The sequence below is a fragment of the Carcharhinus amblyrhynchos genome, chromosome 8, assembly GCF_965287045.1.
Source record: "Carcharhinus amblyrhynchos chromosome 8, sCarAmb.v2.hapA, whole genome shotgun sequence".
Taxonomy (NCBI): Eukaryota; Metazoa; Chordata; class Chondrichthyes; order Carcharhiniformes; family Carcharhinidae; genus Carcharhinus; species Carcharhinus amblyrhynchos.
In genome coordinates, this window is record NC_137331.1 from 13,782,862 (window position 1) to 13,801,261 (window position 18,400).

At 44.0% G+C, this 18,400-nt stretch overlaps 1 protein-coding gene across 2 annotated transcripts in view; it reads left to right on the forward strand.

Moving 5' to 3' along the window:
- Positions 1-18,400, forward strand: part of itga9 (integrin, alpha 9) — a 424,393-nt gene that overhangs the window by 376,457 nt on the left and 29,536 nt on the right. For both annotated transcript variants that reach the window (XM_080193712.1, XM_080193713.1), the window contains 3 exons: positions 1,859-1,984; positions 5,492-5,611; positions 7,322-7,423. In XM_080193712.1, the coding sequence (XP_080049838.1) occupies positions 1,859-1,984; positions 5,492-5,611; positions 7,322-7,423 (348 nt within the window). The remainder of the gene's footprint in view (positions 1-1,858; positions 1,985-5,491; positions 5,612-7,321; positions 7,424-18,400) is intronic.

Here is an 18,400-nt window from a genome sequence, read left to right on the forward strand (position 1 = left end):
GTCACTACCCTAAGGAAATCCTGCAGTAATGTCCTGGAACGGAGATGATTAATCTCCAACAACCACAATTATATTCCTTAATGCCAGGCATGACTCCAACCAGTGGAGAGCTTTCCCCCTGATCCCCATTGACTCCAGTTTTGTTTGGGCTCCTGATGCCACTCTCAATCAAATGCTGCCTTGACATCAAGGGCAGCCACTCTCACCTCACCTCTTGTGTTCAATTTTTTTATCCATATTTGCACTAAGGCTGTAATGAGCTGAGGGGCCCTGGCAAACATAGACTGAGCATCGGTGATCAGGTTATTGCTGAGTAAGCGCTGCTTGATAGCACTGTCACAACAACTTTGAGTTAGCTGACAGCGCGGTAATTAGCCAGGTTGGATTTGTCTTGCTGTTTGTGTACAAGACATACTCGGGCAATTTTCCACATTGCCGGGTAGATGCCAGTGTTGTAACTGTACTTGAAAAACTTAGCTTAAATTCTGAAGCACAAGTCTTCAGTATAATGTTAGGATGTGTCAGGGCCCACAGCCTTTGTGGTATCCAGTGCCTTAAGCCATTTCTCGATATCGTATAGCGTGAATTGAATTAGCTGAAGACTGGCATCCTCCACCTGTTAATTGTTGAATTATCAATGACCACGGTGGCATTGTGGTTAGCGCTGCTGCCTCACAGCGCCAGGGACCTAGGTTCAATTCCCAGCTTGGGTCATCATCTGTGTGAAGTTTGCATATTGTCCCCATGTCTGCGTGGGTTTCCTCTGGGTATTTCAGTTCCCTCCCACAGTCTGAAAGATGTGCTGGTTAGGTGATTGGCCCAAACAAGCGCCGGAGTGTGGCAACTAGGTTAATTTCACAGTAACTTCATTGCAGTGCTAATGTAAGCATTACTTGTGACTAATAAATAAAATTTACCTTTCCCATTCACAAATGGATGTAGCAGGACTGTGATTTTAGTTTGATCCATTAGAGTAATAGCAGTTTGCATCATGGAAACTAGCCCTTTGGCCTAACTTGTCCATGCTGCCCAGCTTTTAACCATTAGTTGTGGGTGGCATGGTGGCACAGTTAGCACTGCTGCCTCACAGTGCCAGGGATCAGGTTCAATTCTGGCCCCTAGTCACTGTCTGCATGGAGTTTGCACATTCTCCCTGTGTCTGCGTGGGTTTCCTCCAAGTGCTCCGGCTCCCTCCCACAATTCAAAGATGCGCAGGTTAGGTTGATTAGCCATGCTAAATTAACTATAGTGTCAGGGGGATTATCAGGGTAAATATGTGGTGATAGGAACTGGGTGGGATTGTTGTCAGTGCAGGCTTGATGGGCTGAATGGCCTCCTGCACCGTAAGGATTCTATGATTGCTTTGTTCTGTCTGTCGCAATCTTCTTTTGCAGTTTAGCATGTTTGTTGTCCTTTGCTGTAGCTTCACCAATTTAACACCTAACAATTTAACATTAGGTATGCCAATGCTGGTCCTGTCAAACATATGGGAGCAGAGACTGATCTTTTGGTCATATGTGACACCAAGGAAGTCTTGGGTTAGCCTCATTAATTGTTAGACAGCCCTATGGATTTTCTGACAATGGAACGGCGAGAACCAAAAACAATGGATTTAGTATTTCCAATACTTACTTGGAAAGAAGTTCTGCTCACCCAGTTTTTGATGTTGGACAAGCAGTGAAACAACTTATAGACAGTGGAAGCAACGAGGGAGGCAATAATGAGACAAAACTGGGTGTCATCACAGTACAATGTAGAAACATGCTGGATCATGCAGCCATTTAATAACTCTTCCTTGAGTCAATTTGTGCTTGAATGTATTCTAATGCTCACTAATCCTGTTTCTGTTCTTTGTTAGGTTGGCCATGAGGGAGGTAACTGCACCTACCACAGAAACCTGGAACCCTGTTTCATACCTCAGGATAAGGAGAACATTTTCCACACAATCTTCGCTTTCTTCACCAAGTCTGGAAGGAAAGTTTTGGTGAGTTTGATCTTTCAGCATTAATTACTAGTATGTAACATGGTTTTGCTGGTTAAGGGAATGAGGTAGAATGCATCAATTTGTCAATCAAAGTGACATTATAGGAGTTTGGACCACATGGTAAATAATAAATTAAGAAGGGAAGTTTCTGCATGAATTATTCAAATAGATGAGGTGTTCGGGCTTAAAGTAGGGCATGTGCAATGTGACATGAACTGTGATGGAAGATACACGTCTGCCAAAGTCGATGGGAATTTACATTCTTTACCTGTGCCACTGTTGGGGTTGTGGAGGATTACTTCTCTGAGTGGAGGCCTGTGACTAGTGGTGTGCCACAGGGATCGGTGTTCAGTGCATTGTTGTTTGTCGTCTACATCAATGATCTGGATGATAATGTGGTAAATTGGATCAGCAAATTTGCTGATGATACAAAGATTGGAGGTGTAGTGGACAGTCAGGAAGGTTTTCAAAGCTTGCAGAGGGATTTGGACCAACTAGAAAAATGGGCTGAAAAATGGCAAATGGAATTAAACGCAGACAAGTGTGAGGTATTGCACTTTGGAAGGACTAAAATCATGAATAGGACACTGAGACAGTGGGACGGCGGCGCGGGCTCGTTGGGCCGAAGGGCCTGTTTCCCGTGCTGTGTTGTTCTTTTTTTTGTTTGTTTTGTAGAACGTACAGGCTAAATGGTAGGACTCTGAAGAGTGCGGTTGAACAGAGGGATCTGGGAATACAGGTACAGAATCCCCAAAGAGTGAAGTCACAGGTGGACAGGGTCGTAAAGAGTGCTTTTGGTACACTGGCCTTCATAAATCGGAGTATCGAGTATAAAAGTTGGAGTGTTATGGTAAGGTTATATAAGGCTGAATTTAGAGTATTGTGTACAGTTTTGGTCACCTTGTTGCAGGAAGTTGTAAATAAAGTTGAAAGAGTACAGAGAAGGTTCACAAGGATGTTGCTGGGACTTGAGAAGCTGAGTTACAGAGAGATTGAATAGGTTCGGACTTTATTCCCTGGAGCGTAGAAGAATGAGGGGAGATTTGATAGAGGTATATAAGATTTTGATGGGTATAGATAGAGTGAATGCAAGCAGGTTGTTTCCACTGAGGCTAGGGGAGAAAAAAACCAGAGGGCATGGGTTAAGAGTGAAAGGAGAAAAGTTTAAAGGGAATATTAGGGGGGGCTTCTTCACACAGAGAGTGGTGGAAGTGTGGAATGAGCTGCCAGATAAAGTGGTAAATGCGGTGTCACTTTTAACATTTAAGAAAATCTTGGACGGATTCATGGATGAGAGGGGTGTGGAGGGATATGGTCCAAGTGCAGGTCAGTGGGACTGGGCAAAAAATGGTTCGGCGCAGACAAGAAGGGCCAAAAGGCCTGTTTCTGAGCTGTAATTTTCGATGCTTTCTATGGTTTCTAATTAAATCTAGTCATCTGCTTCGTCCCATTGTCCTTTTTGAGTCGTGATTCAGTTTCCTTCCTGTTGCATCTGCTTCAAGTACCCTATCAGACAATACATTTCAGGTGATGACATCTTGCTGAATAAAAGATGTATGGAATCATCTCCCTCATGGCTATTTTGGCAGTTATTTAGAATTTACATTCTCTGCTGCATAATAAAGAAGAACATATGGCTGTCTGACCCTGCTCCACCATTCAAAATGTTCACTGCTGATCTTCAGCTTCAACTCCACCTTCCATCCACTCCCCATACCCTTTGAGTCCCTGAGACATCAAAAATCTGTCGCATTCAATAATGTAAGATTCACAACCCTCTGTGAGAGAATTCAGAAGATTCACAACACTGACTGAAGAAATTTCTCCTGACCTCAGTCCAAAATGATCACCCTCTTGTCCGAAGCCAGTGCCTCTGTGTTCTGGATTCCCCAGCCAGGGGAAACAACATCTTAATGTCTAGCCTGTCAAAATCCTGTATCTTTCAACTAGATCACCTCTTTTAAACTCCAGAAAATCATAGAGCCCTACAGTGCAGAAAGAAGCCATTCGGCCCATCAAGTCTGCACCGAACACAATCCCACCCAGGCCCTACCCCCATATCCCTACACATTATACCCACCAATCGCTCTAACCTACGCACCCCTGGACACTAAGGGACAATTTCTTAGTGTGGCCAATCAACCTAACCTGCATATCTTTGGACTGTGGGAGGAAACCGGAGTGCCCAGAGGAAACCCATGCAGGCATGAGGAGAATGTGCAAACTCCACACAGGCAGTGACCCGAGTCGGGAATTGAAGCCAGGTCCCTAGAGCTGTGAAGCAGCAGTGCTAACCACTGTGCTACCGTGCTGCCCATGTAGGTCTAACTTACTTTGCATCTCATCATATGACAACCCCACATCCAAGGAACCAATTTGGTGAAGATTCGCTGTCTGCCTCCAAGTACAAGTTCTTGACCTCCTCTCATGAAATATCTGTCCCCATCTACTCTTAGCAAAATTCCTCACAACTTTAAATGTCTGTATCAAATTGTCCCTGAAGCATCCTTGCTCTAAAGAGAAAAACCCCAAATCCTTTAGGTCTTTCAAGGAACTGAAATTCCTCATCCCTGGTATCCCTGTAATAAATATTCTGTGCAGTTTCCCCAAGGCCTTGACATCCATTCTAAAGTGTGGTGCTCAGAAATGTACGCATTACTATAACCAATAATTTATCATGATTTTTATCTCCACGATAGAGAGTTTTATAACATTACAGAGGTGGTTTCAAGGGTTGTTGCTCCCAGCAGATCACATCCCGAGAAATGTAGGTTTGCAGCTTATTATCTGACTTTCCATTTTATTGCAAAATCTTGCATCTTGTATGTATTATGCTAGAATTGAATTTTATAGCTGCGTTGTTACTTAAATTATGGGTATGATTTCTTAAATTTAATTTTCAAAAGGTTCAAGCCAAGTGCTTATGTATAAAGTTTATTTTATTAGTCACAAGTAAGACTTACATTAACACTGCAATGAAGTTACTGTGAAATTCCGCTTGTTCGCCACCTTCCAACACCCATTTGGGTCAGTGCACCTAACCAGCACGTCTTTCAGATTGTGGGAAGAAACCAAAGCACCCGGAGGAAACCCCACACAGACACAGGGAGAACATGCGTGCTCCGCACAGCCAGTGACCCAAGCTGGGAATTGAACCTGGAGCCCTGGTGCTGTGAGGCAGCTGTGCTAACCACAGCCACTATGTGTAACATGTGTGAAATATAAGGCTGGAATGCTGTTGCCCGCTTGCAGTTGTTGATTTTATTGCATCTCAGCACAGAAGTTGCCGTATTCCACAGTGTGTCCTATAGCATAGATGGAGAATTAGATGTGAAGGGTGATGTCCATGATTTGCATATCTTTCAGTTTTCTAGTCGTAACTTTTCAAGCATGTGAACAAGGCTTCTACACAATTTCTGGGCAATGACGTATCAGGTAATTAGTTAAAACAATAATTTAACTGAATAATATTAAGTTTACTTTTATTTGGTTTGCTGATTCATTTAGGATTGTGATCGGCCTGGACGACCCTGTTCAATCATCAACTGTAAACTAAGCTCCATTGCGAAGGAAGAAACCAGGAACATTGATGTACGCTTGCTGCTCAATACTGAAATATTGAAAAAGGTGAGAACAAGCCAAACCTGCTGATCTTTCCACATATGTGGAATGGGAGATCGTAAACTCCTTTTTGGAACTGTACTTTATCTTACGTCTATTAAAAGTGAATAGTCCTGCCCTGAATACAACACATTTTCATTTCAGTACTAAACACCACTATTGAGTGCCACCTCATTTAATTACAACATGAGCTTTGTGCTGAGGAAGGTGCCCCCCTGTTCTGCCCCAATAATATGGCTTAACATCATCCCCCTGCACCCCCCCCCCCACCCCCAACAAGTCCTCAGACATGCATCCCAATATATCACTTTAACATTTCCACTTTCCACCCCACATTGTTGTTGCTGTCTATTTGTAATTAGACTGATCTTGGGTCACATTATGGAACAATTTAATGTAAAGCATGTCAAAATCCATATTACTTTGGGCTTTTTTTTGAAGATTTTCATCTAATTGAACTGGACTGGATTCAAACTTCAGCCTTGAAGCACAAGGATAGAGTACTAATGCATAATTCCACCAATAATGCATAATTCCACTAATTCCACCAATCTTGCTGATGACACCAAGATTGGTGGAAAGGCAAATTGTGCGGAGGGTGTGGAGAGTCTACAGAAGGATCTAGATAGGCTGGGCGAATGGGCCAGGAAATGGCAAATGGAATTTAATGTTGGCAAGTGCGAGGTGGTCCACTTTGGTAGGAATAATGGCAGGAAGGATTATTACTTGCGTGGAGAAAAACTGCAGCAGGCGACGGTGCAGAGGGACCTCGGGGTCCTTGTGCATGAGTCGCAAAAACCCAGCTTGCAGGCGCAGCAGGTGGTCAGGAAGGCGAATGGGATGCTGGCCTTCATCGCGAGGGGGTTTGAATATAAAAGTAGGGAGGTCTTGCTGCGGTTGTATAGGGCATTGGTGAGGCTGCAGCTGGAGTACTGTGTGCAGTTTTGGGCGCCGTACTTATGCAAGGATATTTTGGCCTTGGAGGGAGTGCAGAGGAGGTTTACTAGGATGATGCCAGAGTTGAGGGGGTTGAGCTATGAGGAGAGGCTGAATAAATTAGGCTTGTACTCGTTAGAGTTTAGAAGAATGAGGGGAGATCTCATTGAGACGTATAAGATGATGAATGGGATGGATAGGATAGAGGTGGAGAGACTCTTCCCGCTCAGAAAGGATAGTAGGACTAGGGGGCACAGCCTCAAGATAAAGAGAGGGCGGTTTAGAACGGAGTTGAGGAGGAACTTCTTCACTCGAAGGGTGGTGAATCTCTGGAATTCTCTGCCTGTTGAAGTGGTGGAGGCTACCTCGCTAAATATTTTTAAGACGAGGGTTGATGGGTTTTTGATAAGAGAGGGGATTAAGGGTTATGGGGAGAGGGCGGGAATGTGGAACTGAGCCACGACAGATCAGCCATGATCTTATTGAATGGCGGGGCAGGCTCGAAGGGCTAGTTGGCCTACTCCTGCTCCTATTTCTTATGCATAGTCCAATCCTGTTCCCGTGTGGAAAATACACAGCATCTTTCTGATTAATAAGGGACCAACACACGTTAGCTGGATCATTGACTTTATCCATCTATAATTAGCATTATTGGAACAGATTCAGATAATTTGCCTCTTGCATGGGCTGCTAAATTATCTGGAACAGCCTGGTGCTAATATGTACACCAATGGTGAGGGTAGCAACTTGTCACCATTCACTTCTCTTTGTGCTCTGCAGGATAGTGCTTCAGTTATCCAGTTTGTTACAAGGGCAAAAGGCACAGTAACATCAGAGATGAGGATTGTGGAGGTGCCAGGTGGACTTCCTGAAGATGCAACAGTGAGTATTGCTTCACATTACTGGTGTTATTTGGGCTAAACTTAAGTTAGCAATATAGAAATAAAAAAAAAAGCCGTAAGTGTGCTTTGAATTAGCAGTGAGGCTGAAAATGATTGGTGTTTCTAAGGCTGAAATCTGGACTTTTTTCTGGATTGGATGTAAAGGAATGTATCTGGACAGGTGGAAGTACTTGAGTGGGAGAGCATTTTAGCTGTAGATCATAATTCAATTAGATTTAGAGTGGTTATATGGAAAAGAGGTAGAGCAAGAGGAGAAGTTTTCAATTGGGAAAAGGTCAGTTATAATAAGCTGACTTGTGATTTGGCAAAAGTAGATCGGATAAGGTTACTTGAAGGTAATGTCAGAAAAATGGGAGACACAAGGACGAGCGAAAGGAAGTTTAGAATGAAAATGTCCCAAATCTTGCTGCCCTCCAACTCCATCTCAAGACTGTACAGAGTAGAATAAAGCAAAGAAAGTGAAGCTTATGTCGCATGCCAAGGGATCAATACTATACAAAGCCTAGAGGAGAATAGAAAGTGCAGGGGTGAAATTAAAAGAAAATTAGGAGAACAAAAAGAGGGTATGCAATAATATTGACAATTAAAAGCACAAAGATACTTCCTGAACAGAGCAAGGGCATAACTGAAGAAAGAGTTGAATAATTAGAGGTCAATGAAATAAACTATGTGTGGAGGCGAATTATGTTATTAAGGAATAGTTTGTATCTGTTTTCACAAAAGAGGGGATGGGACAGATATTGTTTTTAGGAAGAATATAAAATATTGAATGGTATTATAACCGGTTTAGGAGGAGTGAGCTGACCCCTCTTTTTGTCCCACTCCTGGGTTAATGTGAATTGAATTCTTTTTAAAAATGTGATATTTCCAATTCACTCTTACACTGTCCTACTTAACTATACGTCAGTGTAAGCGTTAAGCCAGCCATATTTCCTTGAGTTAACAAGTGAGGAGTTTGTTTTATTACTAAAACTCACTTGGTTAAATATAGAGAACTTATTAAAAGATTTAAAATGTATAGATATGTTCAACTTGCCACTGATGCAAAAAAACACACCCACACAACTTCCCCAGGTTTGCGCAAAAGAAATAAAACTTCACAGAATATCAGATGTTACAGCTTGGCCAAATTAAAAAGCTGAAGTTAGACAATTGCTCATGATTTTCCAAAGCCTTGTTCATAGCTATTTTCCTCCTGGTATTTTGCTTTCACATTGAAGCAGTCACTCTGCAGCTGTGGCTGGTTGATTCTCTTTCCCTTGAAGACTGTGGTGTTGTGTTGGAGAAAGGGAGGGTAAGGTCTCTATTGTCCTGTGACAGTCTCTGACTGTTAATTGAAAAATCCATATGGTATACTCAGGAGCTGGGTCACATGATCACTCTTGTTTCAATCTAGGGTTATCTGAGCTAGTGGTTGAAATTTCACCGCCCTGCCCGCCATGGGAATCGGAGTGGGCATGGGGTGGACAATGGGAAGTTCTGTTGACTTTGGGCGGGGTTTATGGTTTTGGGACAAGTGAGGCAGTAAGATCCTACCCATTGAGAGTTCCATAGACTCTTTGGGCTGAATTTTCCCATGCCTCCCGCCATGGGAATCATAGCAGACGAGGGGCGGACTGTGGAAAGTCCCGTTGACCTATAGTGGGATTTTCCAGTTTCGGGGTGAATGTGGCTGGAAAATGCCTCCCTGTGTCTCTATAAAGTGGTTCGTGACCTTCATAAACGCAACATATGTTTCTGCTGTAAACCAATGTATTAAGCAGAAAAGTATTTTCAAAAAATTCAACATATGCAGCTGAAGACATTACAAATTAATATTCTACATAGCACATCTTCCTAACAACGGGTTAAACATAGCGAGGGAGGATATATTACGGTGCTTTACATCCTTGAAAGTAGATTTGGGATGGCACAGTGATTAGTACTGCTGCCTCACAGCACTTGGGAAATTCTGGCCTCGGGTCACTGTCTGTGTGGAATTTGCACATTCTCCCCGTATCTGTGTGGGTTTCCTCCCATTGTCCTAAGATGTATGGGTTAGGTTGATTGGGCATGCTAAATTGAGCCTAGTGTCAGGTGGATTAGCAGAGTAAATGTGTGGGGTTACAGGAATAGGGTCTGTGTGGGCTTGTGACAGGTACAGACTTGAGATAGGGCCGAATGGCCACCTTCTTCACTGTAGGGATTGTTTGGATTTCTACGAATAAATTGCCAGGCCTGGAAGAAATGCATCCCAGGCTACAAAGGGGTGGCTGTCATTTTCTAATCTTCTGCGTAGTGCCGGAGGACTGGATGACTGCTAACCTTGCAGCATTGCTTAAGAAGGGGGAAGAATTAGAGTTAATACTGGCTACTCTGCCTGATCTTGGGCAGTGAGCAAATCATTAAAAAAATTCTGAGAAACATTCAGAGAGACAATGATTAATCAGGTATCGTCAGAATGGATTTGTTAAGAGGAAACCATGTTTGACTAACTTAATTGAATCTTTTGATAGTGCAGATAGTGCAATTGATATAGTCTGTGTTGATTTTGCAAGACTGTTGCTGAGGTCTTACAGAGCAGACTGGTCAGAAAAATAAGAGCTCATGGGGTCCCAGGAAAATTGGCAAGTTGGATCCAAAATTGTCTCAGTGGCAGTAAACAAGAGATTGTGGTCAAAGGGTGGTTTTCATCGAATATTTTAGAATTCCTCCAGTGCAGGAAGAGGCCATTCAACTCAATGAGTCTGCACCGACTATCTGACAGAACATCTTACCCAGGCCAAGCCCTCTGCTCTATTCTTTAACCCTATATATTTACCCCACTCATCCACCTAACCTACACATCTTGAGATACCAGAGAGCAAATTAGCATGGCTAGTTCACCTAACCTGCACATCTTTGGACTGTGAGAGGAAACTGGAATACCTGGAGGAAACCCACGCAGGCACGGAGAGAACGTGCAAGCTCCGCACAGACAGTGACCCAAGGCTGGAATCAAACCTGGGTCCCTGGTGCTGTGAGGCAGCAGTGTTAACCATTGTACCACCGTGCCGCTCTTTCATATTGACTGTTAGAACAGGGTGGCAAGTGAAGCGATGAGGGAGATAGTGAGCAGGAAAGCGAGGTAGTTGGTGAGAGTTCAATGGACAGCTGGTGCACAATAATGACTGTGTATGTGCCTATTGATGGAGTGGATGCTGAATTCTTATTCTCGACACACAATGATAAAATCAACGGCGCTGATTTGCTGTTCCAGTGCTCAGAGATACGGTGGACCCTGTTTTGCATCATGCCCCCATTTTCCTCTCATCCATGTGTTGGTTAACTTAATTTGGCTCCCAGTCACCAATGCCTCAGTTTTAAAATTGACATCCTAATGTTTAAATCTCTCCATGACTTGGCCCCTCCATATCTCTGTGAACTTTTCCAGCCTGACAAACCGCTGAGACCCCTGCACTGCTCTAACTTTGGGATTTGTGCACCCTCCTTTCCTTTGCCGCACTGCTGGGGGCTCTGACCTCAGCTGTCTTAGACTCTCTCCCCACATCTCTCCTTTAAGCCAATGCTTTAAACCTATCCTTTTGACCAAGCATTTGATCACCTGGCCTAATGTCTCCTTTGGTTAAGAACGTTAAAAAACGTTAAAAGTTCTGTGTGAATTCAAGCTTACTGGTGAATAAATGTTTGCGTAATGAGATGTAAAGCATTAAGAATTCACATATTAATATCACAACACTTCACAACAGCCGCAATAAAGTCATGATCTAGTGCATGCATATATGGCAAGTAATACAGATTGTATTTTTACATAGGCACTCTCAGAGACTTTCTCTAAGTATTCTGTTACCTGTTAACGTTGAACCACTGGATTAAAAGGAACTCTGTAGAAATGAGTATCTTGGGAGATAGTTTTGTTGCATTTGTTTACCCATAGCAGTGAATTGACACCTTGTTAAGTCACCATTTGCACAAGTGATTATCATGATTAAAATTATGTCTGGTCCCTTTTGCTCAGGGAGAGTTAATAAATATCTGACTTTTCAGTCGAATCACCCTTTTAAAAAAAAATCAGATATGCAGAGAGTCAAATCTCTTGTAACTGGCAGCAATCAGGAGATGATAGGAGCAAGAAAGGAGAGGGTGGGAATGTGCTCGTGTTGTGGGAACTGAGGGAATAGCAGAAAAGGAGCCAGATCCCCACCGCAAAATAACTTCAACCACAGATATGTGCAACTATGAAAAATATTTGCAGGATTTCCAAACCGCATATACAGTATGAAAACGAGCTCAGAACTGACTCCAGATGCTTCAGTGGCCCTTAGCTGCTAGTTGCAGACTTTAAAGCAAACCCTTACTGCAATTGCTCAACACAACTAAAGACCTTTGAGAATTATTTCACAGGAATGATACAGCAATCCCATAACTTGGCGCCACACTAAGAGGGAGCACAGGTCAGAAGCCGAACTACAGGAAGTGCTGTCAAATAGTGGGAGTGAAACATTGCAGAAGTATCCCTAATGAAATGACTTCATTAATAGAGGCATCAGATTCAAAACTAAACAAATCATGCTAACCCTTTATAAAAGAATTGACAAATCTCAGCTGGGGTATTACGTTTAACTCTTTGCACCAGGTTTTAGGAAGGATGTTAAGGCTTTGTCAAGAGTGCAGGAGAATTTTACTAGAATGATGCCAGAGATGAAGGACCTCAATTGAGTGGAGAGACTCGAGATGCTAGGATTGTTTGGCTTAGAGCAGAGAGGTTTGGGGAGGTTTCACAGAGGGGTGAGTGGCGAAAGAATCACATGCCACATGAAGGAACAATGGGCGAAATTTATTCCAGGTGAGGGGGGTTTCACCATTGGGTCAGAGAGTCAGCATTGCCTCCTTTGGGGTGGGTCCATTGTATTCACTGCCAGCCAGCAGTGGCTAGTGCTGGGTCCCAGGTGCAGAAATCCTTCACCCCACGCTCTCCATGTAATAGCTGCCAGTCAATCAGAGGTCAGCAGCTCGTCATTACCATCACATCCCAGAGGAGCAGTGCTAGCTGCTGACAGTGCAACCACCAGATGCCCTGGATCAGCAAGAGTGAAAACGGGAGGAAGCCACAGGCTAGGCGGTGTGTGGGGAGGGTGTTGAAATAAAAGGTAGGTGGGCTACTTCCCCCCAACCCCACACCCCCACCCCTTCCCACTGTCAAGTCCCTTAATCAGCCATTGAGAGACTCTGGGAAGCTCACACGCAAACAAACAGCGCTTACTCTGTAGGCTTCCCACTGGTACCTGCCTCACCTAGCAGGGCTGTTAAGAGACATTAATAAACAGGGGCTTCCCAATCACCTTCTGACCCAATTCCCACTATGGGGAGGGCATTAAATTCCACCCATTATTTTATGCAGCAAGTTAAGTTCAGGAATGTCTACCCAGTGAAATCTGATTCAATATTACATTTCTAATGGGAATTGGATAAATACTTCACAGAAATGTTAAATGGAAAAGGAGGCCATTTGACCCATCATGTCTGCACTGGCTCTAAAAATGAGCATCGTGACTTAATGTTATTCCCTCCTTTTCAATGTGTAAAAAAGTTTGTTCTCACATTACATTTGCATCTTTTGCAAACAATTTTAAATCTCTGCCCTCTTGTTCTTGATCCTTTTATAAACAGGAACAGTCTGTCCCTGTGTACTCTGTCCAGCCCCCTCATGATTTTCAACATCCCTATTAAATCTCCTCTTAGCCTTCTTGCCTGGGGTTGGGCTCAAACCCGGAGCTTCTGATTCAGAGGTAAGGACGCTACCCACTATGTCAAAAGACTCCCCTTGTACTCTATGGTTTTATTAATAAAACACAGGATGCCTTATTAACTGCTCTCTCCACCTGTCCTGCCATCTTTAATAATCTGTGCACGTATACACCTCGGTCTCTCTGTTCCTGCACCCTCTTAAGAATCTTATCCTTTGTTTTACATTGTCTATGTCTTCCTACAAAAATGCATCACCTCACACTTCTCTGCATTGAACTGCATCTATCACCTATCTACCCATTCTATCAATTTGTCTGTGCCTGTTTCACAGTTTACAGTACAAGGGGGAAAAATGTGATAGGACTGTGGAGAAAGAGCAAAGGAATAGGATTAATCTGAAACTTCTACCAACAACTAGCACAAATACAATGGGCTGAATGGACTCTTCCTGTATAGTATCATCTATGATTCTAGTTCTGCTTGGTTGTATGTCTGACATTTACCACAGCACGGCGATGGTAAAAGCAAGTGGTTTGCTTGCTGTTGGTCACAGTTACTTGAGTAGAGATTAACAGTGTGCTGATCTTGGGTCATAGTAGTGGAAAGGAAGGTATTCTAAGGCACAGGAGAGGAGACCAGGGAGCCTGTTCTATCACCAATCCTATGTGTCACAGGGAGGAGTAGTACCAGTAAACCAAGCTAACAGTTCAGAAGCCGTCTGTGTCACCAAGAGTGAAAATATTTGTTATCTTTCTTGCTCTGGGGTCACGTAAACATTTCAGTCAGTGTGTTTCGCAAGTAGGGAAATGGACTACTAAGTTTGAGCAGCTGTATCTGTTGTAACCCCATTTCCTCTTGGCCAGGAATCCCAAATTTCTCCCCTTACCCTCACCCTAAACCTGGGTCTTTGTCTCATTTCTGTCCTACCTGCCGTCCTGCCCTCCCCAGGCTCAACTTATCTAATGGACGTATCTTCATTCTACTTGGTCCCATTCTCAGTGTTTCTAGCTGACGACCTAACTTGATTTCTCGGCTCCCATGCTAGCTGATATTGTAACCTCAAGTAATGTCCTTTTCCCTTTCCAAACCTATCGTCAGCCCCTCCACAAAACATTGACCTTCTCCTATCTTTGGAAACCGCTGCCCCTACTCCTACAGCCCTTTCCTGTCACCTCCTACTTCCCTATCTTTATCACAGCTCAATGTTTGAATCTCTCTGAGCAGGCTTCAGAGCCAATATTATTTAAATGGGGCTCGGTGCGGAACAGGTAATGGGAAACAATGTTTTGAATGAATGAGTTTGCCACCCCCCAACACATCGTTGACATCGGGGCCCTTTCAATGGATGTAAATGTGCTTTTCTTGGTTTAACATTTTTATTATTTTCTCAACCCCGTTACTACGCTAATTTAAGTTGAGGTGGGCCTGATTTAAAAGTTTTGTTTTTTTTCATAGGTTATGTAATCTCTTTCTAGTGGCTTTTGCTGAGCTAACAAAGTTTGTCAGCAGCCAAGCTGGCAAACACTGATCTCTTTGATGTTTTATATGTAGCTGAATCAGCATATGTGCTGGATCAGTGTTCCAGGCTAAAGGGCTTAAGCTGCTTTTGTTACAGGTATTAACGTACTTATAAAGCACAGTACAGGTGTTGTGATCACAGCAAGCTGCATCGTCTCTTCTTGAAACTTTCTTTGCAGATCGTGTTTGAGCACAGTTGTTCTTGTTACACTGATTGCAGTTTCTGCCTGAGCTCTGTGTGTACATTGCTCTCCCTGCAAGACTGGGTATTTCCAGGCACATCCCTCTTCATCACCAGCTATCAGCCGACTCTTCAATCTGTTTTTTTTTATACATTCAAAATATTCAACATAATTTAAAGCCACTTTTGGGCATTAGACATAATAAACACACAAAACTAGTGCCTATTTACAAGCCTCACATAAATCTCTTTCCAAATGGCAGGTGTTGCAAGGCTGATACAGAACCAGGTAGATGTAGAATCAGGGTAAAGAATTGAAACTGTGATGTTGTGGTGTATTCCTGATATGAGCATCTTGCACTATGTCCCCTTTTCTATGTTTGCTCCATTCATTTAGTTTGCTTTAATCCAGCTAAAATGTAATGACCTTTAAGACCTGGTGTAATACTGGTCAGCATTCATTGGGGTGGATGGGTGGGAGGAAGGGGGTGTTGCATGTGGCTAAATCACGTTCTTGCTTTCTCAGAAAGGTGTCATTCTTCAGGGTCTGCTGTGGCACAGGTAGTAGCACACTTGCCTGAGAAGCAGAAGGTTGTGAGTACACGTCCCATTCCAGGACTTAACTGTAAACCCACCTGACATTTTACTGCGGCACTCAGGGTATGCTGCACAGTTGAAGGAGCTGACTTTCAGATCAGACATTAAATTGAGGTTCTGTTTAGCTCGTGTCCACATATAATATCTCATGGCGCGGTTTAGGGACCACCTATACTTAAATTAATAGCACAGAAAAACAGATAATCTGGTCATTATTACATTGCTGTTTGTGGGAGCTTGCTGTGTGCAAACTGGCTGCCACATTTCCTTAATTACAATGGTGACTATACTTCAAATGTACCTCATTGACTGCAAAATATTTTGGTGGTTATGAAAGGCATTGTAGAAATCCAAATCTTTCTTTTCATATCTTAATATTGCGGTTGGCCAGGTTAATCCATCGTCCCATTTTCACTCCATCTCAGTTTGGAAGTGTGATTATTCAGGTGGATTCTGGTGTGTTTGGAATGATTGATGTGAAGGCACATCTATTACGTTCCATGACTGGAATTTTACCAAGCCATCAGCAGTGTTGGATGGGCTGCCAAAATGGAGCAGGGGGCATGCCTGGTGTTCTCTTGTCACCATGCCATTTTGCAAGTGGCAGGAAGCTTGGCAGTTTAGCATCCAAATCAAACACTTCAGAGGCCAATCAAGGGCCATTTTTTCCACCCACAGGCATTTTGACTGCATCTGAGGATTTCTTTCTCTTTATTCAAGGGATGTGGGCTTCGCTGGCTAGACCAGCATTGATTTCCCATTCTTAATTGACTGTGAGAACATGGTGCTGAGCTGCCTTCTTGAACTGCTGCAGTCCGTGTGGTGTAGGGACACCCGCAGTGCTGTTAGGGAGGGAGTTCTAGGAATCTGACCCAGTGATAGTGAACAGACAGCTAAATAATTCCAATTCAAGATGGTAACATGGCATGGAGGGGAACTTCCAGCTGGTGGAACTCCCATTTCCTTGCTGCCCTTGTCCTTTGAGATAGTAGTGGATTTGGAAGGTGCTGTCCAAGGAACTTTGGTGAGTTCCTGCAGTGTTTCTTTGTAGGTGGTACAGCTTGCTGCCACTGTACGTTGGTGGTGGAGGGTGGCAAACTAATGGGCTGCTTTGTTCTGGATGGTGTTGAGCTTCTTCAGTGTTGTTGGTGAATGGAGAGTATTCCATCATGCTCCTGCCACCTTGTGGGGAGATCACTGGGTGAAATCTCCAGGTGGTAGCCCTCCTTTTCAAGAACTGCATAGCCCAGGGAAGAATTCCCCTGGTGGCAGTGGCTGCCCCCTCGGCAACATGTGTCTCATGGCAACCCACGCCCCAGTAATGAGGACCTACTTGCTTTGGTGGCACAGTAACACAGTGGTTAGCACTGTGGCTTCACAGCCCCAGGGACCTGGATTTGATTCCCGGCTTGGGTCACTGTCTGTGTGGAGTTTGCACATTCTCCCTGTGCCTGCGTGGGTTTTCTCTGGGTGCTCTGGTTTCCTCTCACAGTCCAAAGACGGGTGGATTAGGTTGATTGGCCATGCTAAAATTGCCCCTTAGTGTCCTGAGATGCGTAGGTTAGAGGGATTAGCAGGCAAATGTGTAGGGATAGGGGGATAGGGCCTGGGTGGGATTGTGGTTGGTGCAGACTCGATGGGCCAAATGGCGTCTTTTTCACTGTAGGGGTTCTATGATTCTAGACCTGAAATCCCCAAACTCACATGCCCACTTCATCTGTAACCCCTTCTTGCACCTGCAGCATCAGTAATGGTCACAGCTTTAGTCTGGCGATTGAGATGGCAATCCTGGGGGGGGGGGGGGGCTGCCCCAACATTGGCTACTTAATTGCCCATTGCTGGGAAGATGCCTCCCTGTGTTCTGCTACTGTGGGGTCACTTCTTTACCTCTTTTTCAAGACTGGCAGCAAGACTTCAGCCATCTTAGAAACATTCTGGCCTATAGCACAGCCCGTGCAATGCTGATGACTCTTTAGGGCAAACACAAATTAACTCGTAAAGGCAATAGTTTTTATTTCCTTTTTTTTCCCCCTCTGCTTCCTTGTCATTGCCTCATAGTGGCCTAAGATTCCGCAGGTACAATCATCTTTGCTGTCCCTTGTCCAATTTGCCATTTTTCATGCCAGTCTGGATTGTAAGTGTCACACCAGAGAGAGCACCTTCAGTTCCAGCTGTCCTCTGCATACATTCTTGTCATGATGTGGGTGTGCCGGCGTTGGACTGGCGTAAACACAGTAAAAAGTCTGACAACACCAGGTTTTAGTCCAACCTATTTATTTGATAATATATTATATTATCAAATAAATAGGTTGGACTAAAACCTGGTGTTGTCAGACTTTCTACTACATTCTTGTCACCACAGTACATTCTTTCCTCCTCCGACATTTAGGTTTATTGTGGCTAATTGCGTCTGTCCCCCACCTCCCAAGTTGCCCAACACCCCAGACTAGGAATCAAGTCTGTGTCTTTAGAACATAGAACCCTACAGTGCAGAAATGGGCCCTTCGGCCCATCGAGTCTGCACCAACCACAATCCCACCCAGGCCCTATCCCCCTATCCCTACACATTTGCCTGCTAATCCCTCTAACCTACACATCCCAGGACACTAAGAGGCAATTTTAGCATGGCCAATCAACCTAACCCGCACATCTTTGGACTGTGGGAGGAAACCGGAGCACCCGGAGGAAACCCACGCAGACCCGAGGAGAATGTGCAAACTCCACACAGTCAGTGACCCGAGCCGGGAATTGAACCCAGGTCCCCGGAGCTGTGAAGCAGCAGTGCGAACCACTGTGCTACTGTGCCGCCTTTGTGTTCTGCATACATCACTTTTGAGAGATGGGACAGTGACACAGTCTGATATTTCCAGTGTAAAGCTGTACTTCCAGGGAGTGCATCATGGAAATTGATAGCCAAGTGGTTTTAATTTCCTG